The sequence below is a fragment of the Anser cygnoides genome, chromosome 10, assembly GCF_040182565.1.
Source record: "Anser cygnoides isolate HZ-2024a breed goose chromosome 10, Taihu_goose_T2T_genome, whole genome shotgun sequence".
In the NCBI taxonomy this organism is placed as follows: domain Eukaryota; kingdom Metazoa; phylum Chordata; class Aves; order Anseriformes; family Anatidae; genus Anser; species Anser cygnoides.
In genome coordinates this window covers 17,297,621-17,315,823 of record NC_089882.1, presented here as the reverse complement: position 1 = coordinate 17,315,823, position 18,203 = coordinate 17,297,621, and the positions used below count along the sequence as shown (strand labels likewise).

At 41.9% G+C, this 18,203-nt stretch overlaps 1 protein-coding gene across 4 annotated transcripts in view; it reads left to right on the top strand.

Moving 5' to 3' along the window:
• The first annotated feature begins 1,043 nt into the window (after positions 1-1,043).
• The window catches only part of NISCH (nischarin), a 29,252-nt gene continuing 12,092 nt past the window's right edge, over positions 1,044-18,203 (top strand). For 2 of the 4 annotated variants that reach the window (XR_007165828.2, XM_048070724.2), the window contains exons 1-12: positions 1,046-1,239; positions 6,043-6,126; positions 6,417-6,599; positions 9,924-9,972; positions 11,579-11,742; positions 12,733-12,828; positions 14,495-14,590; positions 15,154-15,306; positions 16,125-16,193; positions 16,576-16,761; positions 16,963-17,091; positions 17,537-17,650. Coding sequence is in view for 2 of the 4 variants with exons in the window: in XM_048070724.2 (XP_047926681.2) it covers positions 1,156-1,239; positions 6,043-6,126; positions 6,417-6,599; positions 9,924-9,972; positions 11,579-11,742; positions 12,733-12,828; positions 14,495-14,590; positions 15,154-15,306; positions 16,125-16,193; positions 16,576-16,761; positions 16,963-17,091; positions 17,537-17,650 (1,407 nt within the window). In the remaining 2 variants the exon portion in view is untranslated. Of the gene's footprint in view, positions 1,240-6,042; positions 6,127-6,416; positions 6,600-9,923; positions 9,973-11,578; positions 11,743-12,732; positions 12,829-14,494; positions 14,591-15,153; positions 15,307-16,124; positions 16,194-16,575; positions 16,762-16,962; positions 17,092-17,536; positions 17,651-18,203 lie in introns of all 4 variants that reach the window. The other 2 variants (XR_010833841.1, XM_013191907.3) reach the window with 2 other exon arrangements.

The window sequence follows — 18,203 nt, the reverse complement described above, 5'->3', positions numbered from 1 at the left end:
GCCTCCACCCCACGCAGAAGTGTCCCAACCTTCAGCAGCACGTGGTGGCCACAAATCACGAAATCCCCACCAAAAGCTGCACTAAACAGCACCACATAGCACACAGCACAGTACCACGTTGCACCACATTGCACAGTGCTGTGTTGCATTGCACAGAGCTACGCTACACAGCACCATGCTGTATTGCACAGCGCCATGTTGCATTGCACAGCAGTGTTGCATTGTAAAGCACACACTGTGTTGCGCAGCGCCATGTTGCATTGCACAGCACGCACGGTGCTGCATTGCACAGCACCGTGCACACGGCATTGCACAGCTCGCACCGTGCTGCATTGCACAGCATGGCAGAGCACACGCCGTGCTGCATTGCACAGTACAGCACAGCACGCACGGTGCTGCATTGCACAGCACCGTGCACACGGCATTGCACAGCTCGCACCATGCTGCATTGCACAGCATGGCAGAGCACACGCCGTGCTGCATTGCACAGTACAGCACAGCACGCACGGTGCTGCATTGCACAGCACCGTGCACACGGCATTGCACAGCTCGCACCGTGCTGCATTGCACAGCATGGCAGAGCACACGCCGTGCTGCATTGCACAGTACAGCACAGCACGCACGGTGCTGCATTGCACAGCACCGTGCACACGGCATTGCACAGCTCGCACCATGCTGCATCGCACAGCACAGCAGAGCGCATACCGTGCTGCATTGCACAGCACCGTGCACACGGCATTGCACAGCTCACACCGTGTTGCACTGCACAGCATTGCACGGCTCACACCGAGCTGCACCCCGCACCCCCGTTGCATTGCACAGCCGCAGCACGCCCCCACCCCCCGGGGCGCCCAGCACGCATGCGCACCCGCTTCCCCGAGCCCCGCCCCGCTGCCCGTAGCCCCGCCCCTCCCGGGCTCTGGCCTCGGGTCCCGCCCCCCCACCCCCCCCGCGGCAGCCCCGCGCCTGCCAATAAGAGCCCGGGGGCGGGGCCCGCCGCCCTGTGGGGGCCGAGCCAAGATGGCGGCGGCGGCGCGGGGCGGGCCGGGGGCCGGGGCGGGCGGCGGCGGGCAGCGGGGGGCGGCGGCGTGAGGGCGGCGGGGCCCGACCCGACCGACCCGGCCCGGCCCGTCTCTGCGGCCTTCTCCCGGCGCCATGCAGGCGGTGGCGGGCGAGGACGGCGAGGAGCTGCCGCGGGAGGCCCGCGTCCTGGGCTCGGAGCTGGTGGAGAGCTACACGGTGCGCGGCGGGGGGGCGGGGGGAGCGCGGCCCCGGGGCTGTGCGCGGGTCCGTCGGGGGGCTGGAGGAGCCCGGGGCCGGGCTGGGCGCAGCGCGCTGCCGTGCCTCGAAGCCAAGGCGCTGCGGAGCCCCTGGGCAAGCAGGGCACCGGGTAGGTCGGGGCTGCGCTGCTTCCTCCCGTCCTGAACAAAAGAGACGGCGAGCAGCGGTTTTGTCGGGGAAGCAGGTCGGTTTGCCGTGCGTAACTTTGATTTACTTGTTTCTTTTCTCACCCGGCTGCGTTGTGCCAGGAGTTAGTCGGCCTGTTTTTCAGGAAGAAGCTCGTCACCAAACAAACCTCAGCATAATCGCACGCAGAGCGTCTCAGGCACGCCGCCCTGGTAGTTATGTAATTAACAGTGTTTACTGCTCCTGCCTTACTTAGCGTGACCTGGATGGTCCTTTTTTGTCAAACGCATGCAGTGACCTCTGGCTTCTTCCTGCCGAAGGAGCTGAAAGGGAGAAAAAGGAAAGGAGAGCAGTGGTGTAGGGCAGCAGTGCTTGTAAGCAGTTGCATGTTATTGCTACAAGTCGTGCTTCGGGTTACTGCCACCCAAAAGGGTCCCAGAGAAAACTTGACCAGCAGGAGAGCAACTCCTTAGTTCAATAGGACAGAATTTACACAGCTGAAGTACACAAAGAGTTTAACTCCAGACTGACAACCCCGAACTGTCTTTGTTTGGGCATGGCTGCCGGTGGCGAGTGGCCGTGTTTACAGACCTGTACAGAAATTCACTCAGCCTTCAGGGGACTAGGTTGTTAGAAGCTTGGAAAAGGCTCTTGGAAATTGTTTCACCTCTGTCTGGCAACTTAGCTGCATGATGTGCTTTCACAGGAACTGTGCCGCTGCTGCCGCCACCGCAGGACTCTGCTAGGATGTGGTTCACCCCCCAGCAAGTTTGTTTTCAAAGTCCCGTGTCGGCTGAGAGCGGTTAATGTTAGCGTTAAGGATTTTCATGAGTATTTTTTAATACCTGTGAATGGGAAATTCAGGTGAATTTGAGGAAATGTCCAAATGTTATCTGTTCCCCCTCTCTCTTGGAGGTTATGGACACAGGGTGAAATCTTAGCTACAGGTACTGTTCAGCAAACCAGCTCACGGCTGGGGATAACAGCAGCTAGGCTGATGGCAGTGTATTTTTTCAAGGCCTGATTTCTTTTTTTTAGTGACTAGAGTTCTGGAAATATGCTGTTTTAGTTCCACTTTTCTTGGGGCCTGTAAAAAATAGTGTGTTTGGAGGGCAAGATTTGCCAGTAACTGGTCCTGATGTGATTCTCTCGCTGCAGGTTCAAGAGAGCCAAAGCATTAAGCTTGCCTGTGTGTACAGCTGTGGAAACTGTTAGCAGGACTCCAGACCGGCAGCCAGCCTGTATGAGAAGGCCCAAGCCATTAGAAATGCAGGAGTGTATTTTTAAATTAAAACAGAAATGATTTACACAAGGTGGGGTGGTTTGCAAACACTGGCATTTGGTGTTTAAAATTCAGTTTTGTGATATTGAGGACCTGACAGGCCTGTACTGGAGCAGAAGTGCATGTATTAGGTGGTGTAAAAGTTGGTTAAATCTGGTAAAGGTTAGAGAGACAACAGTGGTAGCAAGGTGTACCTTTACCCATCAACATGTAGCAGTCGGGATAGCGGTGGTCTTATTTACACGCTTGTCTTTGAAAGAAGTCCCCTGCGTATGCTGGTCCAGCTAGATGCTGACTGAAGACTGGCTGTCTGCTGGAAGGCCTTGAGGTTGCCAGTGCTTCGTTTCCTGCTATGCATTTGTTTGGCCTAAAGTCACTTTCCTGCCTTTCCTGTCTCTTGCAGCTGTTTTTAATATAAATACTAGCTTTGATATTTAAGGAAAAGACTGTGGCTTCCTTGAATGGGTGTGAACTGTCTCCCTGCTTGAGGAGGCAGGGAGGAGGAGATGTGGTTGTGTCACTGTTCTGTAATTTGGGACCTAGTAGCTGCGGTTGCACCTGTGCCCCAAGCTTTGTGTGGCTGTGGGCAGTTCTGTCACATACTTGTTCTCTTGACAGTACCGAAGTTCGGAGCTGGAAGTTGCCAAGTTGCAGAAATGCAAGTTCTCCATGTAAAACAAGAAGAGCAGTTGTTTGTTGCCTATACATAAAATAGACAAAAGGCAGTCTGGAATCAGAGATGTTCAGCAACATCTGGTTTAAAAGCTATATGTCCTATTTTTTTAGTAAGCATTTCAGTTCTTAAAAATGTAGGGAGATGGAAGGCATGCTGTGTGGGGAGAGCATGCTTAACTGTGAACTCTTTGAAGTAACTAGCAAGAAAATAATGAAAAAATACAGCTCTAGGTATGGTAAACACTTTCCAAAGAGATTAATTTATAGAAAGGCATAGAAAATTTATTACACAGAATCATTTAGTAGAAACACTGGGAGGTGGGCTTCCAGGTTGCCAGCCTGGGGATGCAAATGCTCTCCCATCGATCCGGATGGAAACATGGTCTGTTGTAAATGCAGGTGGAGACTTCGCATGGCAAATTGCGCTGTCTGGGAGGTGGTGCAGCATTTCTTCGTCTCCCTGTGCATGCCTCCTAGCAGTCGGCTCGATGAGTAGGCAGGCATGCAGGAACCTTAACGTCAGCTCTTGGCCTTGTCATTGTTAGCGTGCCCAGTTGGGCAGGTACTTGGATAGCTATCTGGATTTTTTTAAACCTAAGGATGTTTGTTTGTTTGTTTTTGCTTTAAAGTGATTGATTTCTGAATTGAAGCATGTCTCAAACACACAAGCTTCGTGTGTATTCATCAAGGTAATGGCAGCTGGTGGATTAATGTGAGATCTGTTCCTGTCACTCCGCGTACTGGTGGGGTCCGAGGGGCGAAGACGTGCATCGGGCTGTGTTCTGTGTGGGGGACGCTGTGGCTTTTTAGAGACTTCATTTGAGGAATTGCATTGGTGCATCTAAAACATGTGCCTTGGATGTTTTCCTGACCAGACTGCCTGTTTGGCTCAGTGCTCTGTTTCTGGAAGTGGTCAGGGCTTGTCACTTCAGCAAAAGGGAGCGAAGCCTTTGTTATGTTTGCTGTGTTGTACACAGAGCAGAGGTGTATTGCTTCCTTGTCTGATGAGCTATCAGCTGGGAGCTGTGCAGTGTACTGGGTTTTCAGTGTCTGATCTGAGTTTCTATTCATTGTATATTCAGTCTGAATTGCATTTAGCTGTGCTGCTTGATCTGCCATAATTTAGCACAGTCAGTGTTTAAAATGAACTAGTGTTTTTATTATGGCTTCTGTGCATAGCACTCTTTTAGTTCTCAATTTTAACAAAAGGTTTCTTTGAGTCCCCCCTCTTTCATCAGGGTTACGAGGTACTTTAGAATACTCGGGTTATTCCTGTTCTAGTTTGTCATCAGCATAGTGAATAATCCTGGTCGGCAGTTTCCTAACACAACGTGATGGGAAATCAGTTGCAGGCCTTAATTGAGATTGTAATTCTGTGTAGGCATTTGTCTGTGTTTTCAGTACTCATCCGAGCACTGACGTGTCCCTTGCTGTGTGCACTAGTCAGACATCTTGTTTCGGTGCTCTGCAGGACTTGGGTTTTGTTCAGCAAGCCTGTGCATCAGATGCTTACAAAATACGAGATACAGTTCCACTTTTAAAATACAAGAGGTATGCTGTTTAATGTCTGGTACGCTGCTGGTCTGGACTATGAGTAAGTGAAAACTGGCTGCATTTTATGTAACAGGCTGAAAATCAACTCAGCTTTTTGTTTCCTCGAGTGGAATGACCAGCTAGGCGTGCATCATTCTTAGGGTAGCAACCAGTCAGATCTGTGTGATCTGCGATAGGAATCGAGTTCTGAGTGGTATTAAATGCTGCTGAGATTTGATTATGATTTTTTTTCCCACGTAATGAAGTTGGATTGGATACGTTGAATTTATTTTCAAGCTGTTGTAGAACTGGTTCTGCTGAGCCTTGTCTTTTTCTACTTTGTGTTTTATGTCCTATATTTCATGTTTCTTTGAGATGGTTTGTTTCTGGTTTGTCCAAAGGTGGATTGTAGGCTTCCTACAGAATCGCTAGTGTTCAACTGGGGAGGTCACCTGCAATGAAAATTTTGAGCTGAGTCTCTTTGGTACATGCGTAGTTAAAATATTTAACTATAGTTAAAATAGTTTTGTCTAAAGAAATATTAAGTTCCTTTAGAGAGTTGTAATGAATATTTGGGCACGATTGTAACAGGAAGCTGCATTATATGTGCTTTATCCCAAAATGAATTAATTAGTTAACATGGAGCCAGCTAGAGGATTTGCCTAGCTTCCTGAAGAGCTGAGCACCAGATTCCGGCTTAACTGTGAAGTGATGGCAGGATGCCTGCCAGGTTGTTCTGCCTGCTGCACAACTTGGTAGATTGAGGAAGGGATGCTGCTATCTCAGGCTTCTCATGGGTAGCTATGGATACTGACTTGGCTAGCAGAAAAGTTGAGAAAAATAGTTTAGAGATTTTATTTGTTTTAACCTTTGGTTTGCAAAAATAACTGTTGCTTTAAAATAAAAAGCATCCACGTGTTTTTGTTTGCAGAGCAGCCTTGTGAATGAGATTAGGCATCTGACATCAGCAAAGTCACCTTAGAGTTTGGATTAGCTTTTAGTTAACTAAAAGATTAGATGTAGATTAGATCTACATACTGTGTGAATGTAGGATTGCCTTGTAGTGCTACATTAGCCTCTACGTATCAGCTTTTCTTTGAGACAAATGCTTTTGCAGTTCCTTTACTTTACGTGCTTTGTTTCAGGTATACATCATTCAGGTCAGTGTTGGCAGTCATCAGTGGACAGTCAAACATCGTTACAGTGATTTCCATGACCTGCATGAAAAGGTAAGGATATTAAAACCGTGGCCTTGGTCTCTTACAAAACTGTTTGTGGAGCTTTGTATGGAATATAAATTTTTTCCTCAGAGCAAGAATATCTGTTAGATGCCATCTGGACTGCACTAATGTTTTTTTTGGATGAGCAAAATCATATGCCTATGTTACATTCCCCTCTTCAACTGTGGTATATTGGCATGGACAGTCTTAGCCTCAGTCAGAAGCCTGTATCTTTGTTCAGCTGCATCTTTTGTGCAAGTTCAGACTGAACTGCAGTAACTCTGGTCTTTGTCTTTCAGCTTGTCTCAGAAAAGAAAATAGATAAAAATCTGTTACCTCCAAAGAAGATTATTGGAAAAAATTCCAAAAGCCTGGTGGAGAAAAGACAAAAGGAATTAGAAGTCTACCTGCAAACTCTTCTATCCAAGTTCCCTGTTACTGCCCCAAAAGTTCTGTCACACTTCCTACACTTTCATTTATATGTAAGTTATGTTTTTAGCATATAAAATGCAGTCCTGAGTGTTTTTCCTCAGTTCTGACTTGAACAGAACTCTGTGCAATCTTTACAAAATAACTGAAACTGCTCTTTTTCAGCATTTTGCATAATGTGATAAAGAAGCATTTTTAAGGTGTTTTCTGACACTAACTTTATGGCAGCAGATACTGTCCCTACCCACAGTACTTGCCAGCACAGTAAGATCAGAAAATAAATACTGGCAGAATAGTTGGAAGCTGTGAATAAATCTGCAGCTGAATTGGTTGTTAGGCTGAAGTCAACAGTGCTGGCTCTCAGAAGGAACATTACATAATTGATCTGCCGCCTCCCCCACTTGGCGGTTAATGGTTGGAGCTGTGGTTCCCACTGAAACAGTTTCCAGTAGACCAAATGAAGAAAAATAGCTCTTCTCCAGGAGAGCATGCTGATGGAGTGGCCTCTGGAGAAATGGCTCCAGCCAGCAGACAGTGTTACAGCGAGGAATGCTTGGAGTAAGAAGTCAAGGCTTGCTTTCATGTTCATACTGCAAATTGTTTATTCATCTCTTGTGTATAATTAGGCTTTTTTGTAGCATGGCATCATGTTGTAAGGGGGAGTGTGGACTTCTTATAAAGAGGAAAATGCACTGGAGAGCTCGATGGAAAGAGAGAACAGTAATTGCTTTGGGGTGGGATGTGCTGAGATGGCCCTTTATGGTTTCATATAAAGGCTTCAGAAATGAGTCACAAGTGATCCATTAGGTCTGTTGATTAAGCCTTAGCAACAAAAGAAAAAATTTATTTAAATTGTGTTTCATGCACATAAGTGTCCTGGTGAGAGTTTATAGTTCGAGTCCGATAAAACAGTAGAAGGTTTGCTCCATAGTGTTGCTATTGCCGTGCAGAGTTGATTGAGAAGCAATAGTTTGTATTGTGATTGAGTCCTCTGAAGTGGTTTAGAGGTTTTAAACTTACGAAAAATGTGCTTGGTGACATAGGGACAGTTCCGCACAGATGGAAGAAGCTTCCTGATTCCTGGGAAGTTGCATAATTTCTTTGCTCTGCGGCTGTTCTCTCTTGAATGTTCTGATGTTCCATTAATGTTTCAGTGCAGCAGCTTCAACAAAGGTTTTTTTGCAGACTGAACTTCTTATTTCCTCTCCTGTTTTTCAGCCAGACTATTTTTTTTTTGTTCAGCTGTAATGTTCATCCTTTTATCTTTCTTTCCCAGAGATCTAGCATTATTTGGGTATGAATGCTTCACTGTTTCTATGCTGCACTTGTGTTTTAGAAAAGAGTGTTCCTTAATATAAATTTCTTTGCTATTATAGGGGAATCTGGGTTAAAGTATGAACTCCAACTCAGTTGTTTTTGCTTGTAACTTCAGAGTACTTTTAAATATTCACAAAAAGTTAGCTATTCAGCAGTAAAGCTAAATATTTACCATAGCAATTCTACTGGAAAGCTATCTTCCTGCAGAACTTTGATCTTTGAAAATATCGGACAGACCACATGTTCTCTTGAGGCAGTATGATCCTTGTTATTATAGCATTATTAGTTTATAAAGTAAGGCTGCGATGTTTCTTGTTTATTCTTATTTGTAGTATTTCCAGTGAAGATTGTTCAATTTTATTTCTAAGGTTAATAGAATTAAATGGAATAGAAACAGGTAGCTATCAGAAAGATATTTAAAACACTTGACATACAGCAAGGAAAAGCCAGGTACAGCTTGGCGAAGAGCAGCAGTAGCATGTGATGGTTAGCAATGCAGAACATCACTTTGGCATTGAATAGGACATCTGCAGTGATGCAGGGATCCTCGTTTTGTTGCAATCTTACATTTTGTCTTACCTTAAAAGATTTGGTTTAACTTTCAGATAGCTTTTGCAAGAAAAGGATGGAGTGCTCAAACTGCTGTTCGGAGGCAACTGCAAACAGCGGACTTCTGTGGGGCTGAAGCATGTCAGTAGTTGGAGCTAAGACAGAGGTCTCTTGTGGGTCTGACAAAGGAATAGAGTAGCTTTCTTTTGCGTGCTAGTCACTGAACAGTCCAAGCCATAATCTTGTTTCAATTATAAACATAAAAAAAAAAAGTCTGCTCTGTCCCCCAGATGGTGAGAGGGATACAGAGAGTATAGTTTTCGATTAAGTGTGCGTGCTAGATGAGTGAAATTGGTTGTTTCAGAATAAGAGTCAGAATTGTTGACTTCTGTTTGGAATGCAGCTTCTTCTGGCTTGTTGTTACCAAAACCGTGATGTGGAGGCTTTGTTCGTTTTCAGTGAGTGGGGTTTCAGTTATATTAAGAATGTGCATTTCTAAAATGTTTGCCTAAGCGAATGAGCTGAAATGTTTCAGACGTTCTGTGGATTTATACTCTTACAAATCATAAGGGATTTGTCAGTGAAGTAAACTCATGAAATATTCATTTTGCAATGATCCGTAATATCTGTTTACATTTAGCAGCTACATTAAAATGAAATGTGTGTGTCTAGGGGAAGCTTCACTATCACAAATGGCTTTATTTTGTACCTTTTGTGTGCCTTTGAGAGAGAACTGTTGGAAATACTCGGAACTATTTCTGAACTTCCACAAAGCGTTCGGCTTTTACGGGGAGAAGTATGCTCAGGTGGGAAATAACTGTTCTGATCTTTGTGCACCTTCAGATTTAGGAAGAACAAATTCCTGCATTGAGTTTTCACCATTTTCCTTTCATCGTGGAGTTGTCAGTGGTTGGAATGGAAGTTGACCTCCAGGGGAGGTTCAGGATGGCAGAGAAGATAGAGAATAAGGAAAAAGGCTTTTGAGCTGCTCTCTGCAGTGAGCTTAATAGAGAGCTGAAGTCCAGAAGCCTAATTACTTTTTATCTTTCCCCTGTAGGCTTGTTAAAGTAGAGCTCATGCAATATTGGCATTCTGAGGAAATGCTGAGTGCTTGATGCACTTAGGTTATTCTCCAGAATGTTAAAATACCTGTTCTTTGGAGAACACTATGCTGGTAATAGCTTCTTCAGAACTGAGCTTTCAAGCTGGGCCAATGACCACTAGCAATAGTTGCTCTTGCTGTTGTTGCCCTTTTAATATATGCAGAATCTGATTGTTTGAAAGAAATTAAGTATATTCAATCTTGGAAATATTAAATTAAATAATTTCAGGTAATTTTTATGAAATATTTTCAAGTGATAAAGAAATCAGTATGACAAGGTCAGTTTATTTCTGTTTCAAAGAAGTGCACCGTAGCAAAAATAGAGAAACCAGCAAAGCTGCACATTGGAAAAATTGCAACTAGAAGTGTGTGTATGACAGACCTGATTATAATGGTTTATTCTTTGCAGGAGATCAATGGGATCACTGCTGCGTTGGCTGAAGAGCTCTTTCACAAAGGTAAAGCACTTGCAAGAATTTAACTGGGAATGAAGAGAGAAGTTTCCTTTACCTCCATGCATTCGTATACCCGTGATATTTAATTTCCAGTCAATTACATATCTGAGTCTTTGATTTCAAAATCTGAGACTTCAGCTTTTTCTTGCTTTTTGCGCTTTGATTCAAGCTGCAATTTGGGAGGAACTGTAACAGTAATGCAATTACTCTCGGAAATGAAACAAATTGGTGAATTCATGTTTTGAAAAGGGCCTACTAGTTTGTTGTTAAAGGGTAGGTTGTGGTACTGGTGAGCAGAAGTTTTCATTAAGCTTTTCATCTTGGTGTGTTGTATAACCTGTAGGGAAGTTTGTATTATCTCAATGAGTGCTGATACAATGTGTGTTAAAAGCAACAAATCAATTTACATGTCTAAATTAATATTATTGTTCCAGATAAGGGAAAATAAATAAAGGACTTTTCTGATGCCAGCAGATGAAAATGTGATGCACTTCCTATAACTGCAGTAGCTCTGTTAGGCCATTTAATGGCAGGAGGTGTACAAAATGATTAAACATTGCTTATTTTGTTTTGAAAGACATTCTAGATGCTACTGTGTTGCAGATGGCTGAGGTGCTGGGTGAAACATGTTTCAGATTGTTCTGACAGTAAATTAACTTTAGGTACAGCCATTTCAGAGCGGCTACCCAGCAAATTTTGGAAGGTATTAAGGTAGTTCCTGAAGAAATCTGTCCTGACTTTGTAGCCCATGCAGTCTCACTGCTGTATATTGGTGTGTTCTTCCCCTACTGTGGACTACTGGACTATTCTTCCCTCACATGGACTACTGGACTTGCTCCCATTGAAGACAAAGGGAACTGTACTTCTTAGAGCATTTCCAAGAACTCTGCTTGCCATGAAAGCTGATGCTCTTGCCCATGAGTCAATGTGGTATACCTAAAAGGAAGAGCAGAAAGATTGATTCCGTGTGTATGTTCTGACTGCTGTGCCCCGTGTTAATCCCCCCATGTTAAACCTCATGGTGCTGTTTTCTACTGCTCAAATATAGTTCTATAGTAAAATGAGGTTGTAAAAATATCAGGTGATGCATTTTGTGTCCAGCGATTTTCCATTGTTTTTAGTATGGTAAAAGACCTTATACTCTCCAAGAAATCGTGTTTGCTATAATTGTGCGTTTAGGTAGCACAGCAAAAGCTGTAAGGGCTATTTGAATGGCAGGCACTGCTTTTCCTGAATGGGAGAACTCCTGACTGTTATAGAACTTGGGGATATCTTTGAATAAGTTTAGTATGATTGTAAGCTTTAATTCCTGTCCTGTGGAAAATGAGGGAAGCTTGCCATTAGTTGTTATTAGGAGCTTCATGCTTGTATGACGAGTGCCTATTTGAACAGCTAGATTATTCTGGTGTAAAAATGTTTAATTCAACTGTTCTAGTACCTCTTCAAAGTGGCAAAAAAAAGGCGTTATTTTGGTACTTCAGTCATGAGCTTAAAGTAAGAGACGGATGTTTCCTCTCTAACCTTAGATTTTCCATAATACCATTTATTATAACCACTGACGTACAACTCACTGCAGCAATGTGCTTTATATCATGCTCTTGTTTTTCAGGAGAGCAGTTATTAATGGCTGGAGAAGTCTTTACCATCAGACCCTTGCAGTTATATGCTGTTACTCAACAGTTGCTACAGGGGAAGCCTACGTGTGCTAATGGAGATGCCAAAACAGATCTGGGTCATATTCTAGATTTCACCTGTAGGCTCAAGTATTTAAAGGTGAGCTATACATGCACAAATACTGGAGACATTACTCCTACCAGACTTTGACATGACTCTTAGCAGACTTTTGGAGTCCAGTGTGAATATACAATAACTTTACTGATAATAACCCCATGCAGACATTTAGAAGTCCATGTTAAATATGCTTGTTCTACCAACTTTGAATATGTATCTCGTTCCTCGTTCTCTAACAAAGATGCTGTGTGGTGTGGTCTTCCCAGAAGTGCTCTCTGTAGATATGTAGTCACAGAATCTTAGTGGGTGCTGGACTTAGTGGTAGGTAGGACCAGCTAGATAGGAGTTACTCTCTCAACACTACATTTTTTGTAGACGCTTGTTAGGCCAGTGTATATTTTCAGAATTTTTGGCCCTTCTGTATGCTTCTGACTCTTTTCAGTGTTTGTAAGATGCAGATAGGACCAGGTAAAAAGCTTAGATTTCTCCCAAAATTATATTCACAGGATACCTTAGTGAAATGCCTGTCTTTTTTGATGCTGATGTTTTCTGAGGCCAGAATCCAATGATCACATGGAAGCTCTGGAAGTCATTTCATTAGATGTGTACCAATGGAGTGCTATATTTTCTCCAAACCCATCTTGTCTACTTCATCCCATATAGTGGAACTGAGGGCAGGTCTATCTTAGAAAAAAAAATGGTGCTTCAGAGAAGTTGTTTTTAGGGAAGGTGGCTCTGCCATGTCAAGCTCAGAATGAAACCTTGGTCAGTTTTGCCTGTGGTATCTTCCATGTGTTACAAAATACAAACACAAGGTGGCAGTTCAAGTTCAATACTCTATTTCTGCAGTTAGCAGTTGCAAGTAAAATTTTTTTCTGAAGAGTGGAGTCTGCAAGTTCAGGAATCAATCCATACTTGAAAAATTGTTTGCATTCCAAGATACTTTTTGTTGATATTGCCTGTGTAAGACCTTCTGAAGCAAGACAAATTGGATTATGTGCACTAACTCTGTTCTTAATTGCTGATGACCAGGTCACTGGAGCAGGGGGATCTTTTGGAACCAGTAACATTCAGGAGCATCTCTTGCCTTTTGATCTGTCAATTTTTAAATCACTTCATCAAATAGAGGTATGACTGAGATACTGCTTGCATGATTTTATACTCTGTGAATGCAATTTCTCCTGCATATCTCCTGGTATCAGTAACTGTATACTTAGGCTTGGTGCTAGAACTGTTGAGTGCAATCTTTAGGTGGAATCTTTAATTTAAGATGACTTTTTTCACAAGTAATGGAAATAAGGGTGCCAAATATAAATGTTTAGACTAGCTTGCACTGTGTCTTCAAAAAGAATGGTTTCCAGCATATACACAAATATAAAATAGTGGCTTTCCATTGTCTTGACTATCTAATAATTGGGTTATAATGGAATCTCTTGTTGCACACTACCTTTTATTTGGAAAACACCAAGTATGTGTGAAAATATCCTGACAAGCAATTTGCCTGTGGAAGTACATTTTAGGATGTATTGCTTCTTGCTTGATAATTTGCAGCTTTTTTTTTTAGCGGTCTGCTTCTAATGCAAATGATGGAGTTTTCAGTAGAAGTTGTTTAATAAGTATTTTATAAACACTTTCCAGAGTACTTCAAAATTTTCTAGAGAAAGAATATACGATTTTGTCCTGCTATGGCACGTGACCTGTACTGTGTCCCCACTCTTGGTGGGTATAGTACCTTTTCTAGTACATGAACACTCTTATGCCGCATTGATAGAAGAGACTTTCTTTGGTTAAGTACTGAAGTGGATTCTTGAAGTCAGTGACTTATTGATATTTTAAAGTGGGAAAAACTAGAGTAGGCTGAAGAGTGGGATAGGGTCTAAAATACTGCAGAGAGGCTACTGCACTATAGCACCTATCTTTCTCTTTCCTGTGGACGTGGATAATTTCTTGTGTAACTTTGCTTAATACGGAATTTTCCTTATTCTTGGAGACTTACAGCTCTAAGCTCGTGAAAAGTTTGGATTGATTGGCATCACACTGACATTTTCATCTAGTAGTAAACACCATCCAAAAATCAACAGTAGTACTCTGGAAATTATTTCTTTCAAGGCTGGCAAAGCTCTGTTTCTGTTCACTGTGTTTTCCTTGATACACCACCAAATTTGCCACTTCTGGTGGCAACTACATCGTGCAACCATCTACAAAGTAGTACCTGGTTGCTGGGCAGAAGCCACCAGACCTTTGACGCTGTGCCAGCTTCAGCTACAGATAAAAAGACTTTGTAATCTTAGACTTAGTCTGTATAATTAGCTCACTAGTGTATTAAATACTTGGTGTAGTATCCTCGCTCCCTAGTAAGCCCCACTTCTCATATATACAGCAGAGAACATACGATACCTTAATTAGTGTCTACAGGAAGAGCCATAGTTTGAGGCACCTCTTTTGTAACAGTAAAATACTGTGCCCGTTAAAAGTGCCTGGGTAGCTTCACCTTGAAGGATACAGAGGGTATATAGAAGGTTGATGGACAAGAAGCCTAGCTCAAATAAATATTTGAATTTCACATTTCTGAAGCTGGCTCTAATTTCTTGCGTTAGTAAATGTTGGTGTTCCTGGCCTGATAATCTGCTTGTGTTATCAGGAGGAGGTTTTAGAGGAGTGCCATATCTACTTTCAAAATTGGTAATAGTAGAGAATCTGATATTGAAGCTTTTAGGTACCTCTTCCATTACTCACATTTGTTTGTTCTAACATTTCTGATTTCGTAACAAACTAAAATTTTCTTCTAAAATAGATACATCATTGTGGGGGAAAGCTTATAAAAGGGCTGACTTCATCGAAACACACTCTAGCCACAATGAGTGTTCGATTCTCGGCAACATCAATGAAGGTAAGCATGAGTTCCTAATTCTGGTGTATGTTTAAAGCCCATGCAGAAGTAGTGTGTGGGTTGTGGAAATAACCATTTGGAGTCCATGTGCTTTCTATGTTTGCTGCAGGTTCAGCTTTTAAAACCGTGGAACTTGAAAGAATTGTCTAACCTTTCAAAATCTCAACTTTTAACACATGGAGGGAGTGTTTACAGGTGTTTCTTCAGAGGGACTTTTGTGGTGGTTTTATGAGAGTGCATGTTTATTATTCATGCAGAACTGAATGCTCGCCTCTTGTTCTTTTCTGTGCTTTGATTTGGCAAGGGATATCTAGTAGCATAATTTTCAGTCCTTATTGTTCCTCACATTCTCCAATTTGGATCATCTACTAATGCTGGCATTCCCTCCCTGTAGATCCAAAATAATTCCCGACCTAATCAACTCATATTTTAAGACCTATAATTTTAATCTAGACGATTATAAAGCTTAGAAGCCTTCCTTACTTAAGGCTTTGCTGGACCATTTTCAAAATGGTTGGTTTTCTTTGCAGATGTAAACATTTTACTGTGCTCATCTTAAATAGGAAATCCTGGTGCCAGAGGCCTCAGAGTTTGATCAGTGGGAGCCAGAGGGTGCATCTTCAAGTTGTCCAGTGACTGCAGTTATTCCAACTTGGAGAACTTTAACAACTTTGGATATGAGTCACAATAACATCTCTCAAATTGATGATTCAGTGGTAAGAAATCTCTCATTTTTGAAAAAAAGTATGACTGGTCTTCTGTGGCACATTACAGAGCAAGGATTTTGCATTTGCTTTATGTAACTTCTTTCAGTTGCACCTACTGTTATTTAATGCTGATTTAGCTACCCTACTTAATGCTTAGGAAAATTTCATTTAATACTTTATTTTCTTTGCTAAAGAAAATCTTACCATTCTGAGGTCAGTAAGCAACACTTGAATGAGTACTGAGTTTCCGAAACATTTTTACTGTTTGCATTGGCCTTGGGCACTTAAAGTTTTAAAACAAAACACCTCTTGGGCTCAGCTTGTGTTATCAGGGCTGAAGCTTCCTCCATATTTAAACTTGTGGTTTGCTGGTAGCCTTCTTAACACCAAAACAGTATAAAGAGCATGGAAATGGTGTGAAGTATGTTTTGATGGTCCCTTAATTTTAAGTTTCATAAATCAGCTGTTAAGTTAAAAAAAAAAAAGCTTTCATCAGAAGAGTGTCAAATATGAGCATAGCTTTTTTTACTTGTACTACTCCTGTGAAGTAGGAAGTAGTTCTATCTGTAACTTAACTAGAGGTCATGGACCAGGAGTGCAGTTTACTTATTCAAGACTTTTGTGACTTTTATTTTTTAGATTTTTCATAAGAGCCAGTTTCAACTCTTGCACTGTGCCATAACCAGTGCTTTTGGAAAGCAAAAGCTGAGACACAGGCTGTCCATGTGATGATAGCGTTCTTTTTCCTTGTCAGCTGATAGTAAAGGAAGTCTTGCCTGATATATAAGCTAAAATGCATTTTTAGCAAAGCATTTTTTATCTTATAGAAATTAATTCCGAAGATTGAATTCCTGGACTTGAGTCACAATGGAGTGTCACTAGTAGAAAACTTACAGGTAAATGATACTTCTGATGGTCAGTTTTTCTTTTCAGGCTGCTTGGGACTTAAGAGCACAGAATTGTTTAATTCAGAATTCTGTTGCTCATTTTGTTACGGAAAATCATTTAAGTCCAAATTGCTTATCCTTCATAACATCCAAGTGTGCTTTTAATGGTGCATTTTTAACTTGCTCTGGATACTTTCATTTCTTTACCAATATTGACACACAATATTAGTTCTTTACATTCACTGCCAGCTTTATCTCTGGGTCCAAAATGCAATGGAGGGGGGTTCCCTTTTTACAAGTCTAAGACTGTCCAGCATGAGCAAGCCATAACACGGTGTCTCTGATATTGTTTATTTTTAACGTATTGGTGTGACATGCATTTTTTTTATAGCATCTTTATAACCTGGTTCACCTGGACTTATCCTACAACAAGCTTACATCACTAGAAGGTGTTCACACAAAACTGGGAAACATCAAAACTCTGAATTTAGCAGGAAATCAGTTGGAAAGGCTGTGTGGTCTTAACAAACTCTACTCATTAGTCAACTTGGATCTCAGCAACAACACAATAGAACAGGTAACTGTTGATTTTTCAGCGTTATACTGAACTGTGCTTTGGAACACAAGAAGTGTCTTTTAGTGGGAGAAGCTGCAAATAAATGCAGCTGTAATGACTTTTTTCCTGTTACTGCATGTATGTAATTTATGCAAGAAATAGTCTGTATGCTGATTTTCATTTATCTGCTTTGTATTCATGCATCTATTCATAATCTTTCAGATTGATGAAGTAAAAAATATAGGAAGCCTACCATGCTTAGAAAAAGTGGTCTTATCCAGCAATCCACTGAGCATCATCCCCGATTACCGGACCAAAGTACTTGCTCAGTTTGGGGACAGGGCCTCAGAGGTAGGTGACAATGTACCTGTTTGTTTGAAGCTGACACCTGAACAAATCTTAAAGCCTGGTGTGGAAAGTGGTGTGAATGTTCCAAAAAGCTGATTTTTTTAGTGTGTGTTGGAAAAGGTCTTTGGAGGATCAAGCAATATTAATATTCTACTACACTTCTGGATCTAAGTGAAACTTTACCCTGTCTTCGTTGGATTCAAACATAGTATGTTAATATTGAGCAGTTGCGCTAGGAGGGTGTAGAAGCAGCTTACTAGCTGTTTCTGAGTTTGTTAAATCCGTGTCACCTTAGAGCAAGGTCAAATGTGTTAAATGTTTTGCCTGTAAGGTTAGTAAGATGCACATAGTTTGCATTAAGCTAAGATTATTGTTGATTATTATAAGAAAACAAATTGTAGAGCTGCCACGCTTTTCAATGTTTAGGTATTTTTTTCATTATTTTCAGGTGTGTTTGGATAACATTGTTACCACAGAAAAGGAACTAGACACTGTGGAGGTACTGAAAGCTATTCAAAAAGCAAAGGAAGTAAAGTACAAACTGAGCAACTCTGATAAAAAGGTGAGTTTGGTGCTGAGAGGAGTAGAATGTGCTGCTTTATGACACTGTAAGTTTATAAGAAGCCTTCTACAAATAAGGTCTAAGTGGAATTCATTAAACTTTCCTCCAGCTTTTGAGTTTTTATACTTTCTTTGCTTGTGCTTTTATGTGGTTATGGACTTCTAATGTTGTCTCTTTCCTATTTAGTTTTCAGTGCAATTTCAGTAATTATCAGATTTATCACTTATCACAGAAATACCACTTCTTGTGCTGGCTTGAGAGAGAGGAAGTGGGAGGAAAAGACAGGATTACTTAATGGTGTTCACAGTGAATATGCAGTTGACCATAAGTTGTATTATGTCTTATACAAGTAGAGATATTGCAGGGATATAATCTTACTGCTTGTGCTGATGAGTACTAAAATGACTTTCCCAAATGTTGTTCTTGTGGATATTTAACAGTGGTGAAGAATGAAGAATCTGAATCCTCCTTGAATTCTCACGTCTGCATGCTGTGTAGCTAGTCAATCTTGTTTTGGTATTAAAAATCATTAACAGAACCTGTTCTGTCCTTG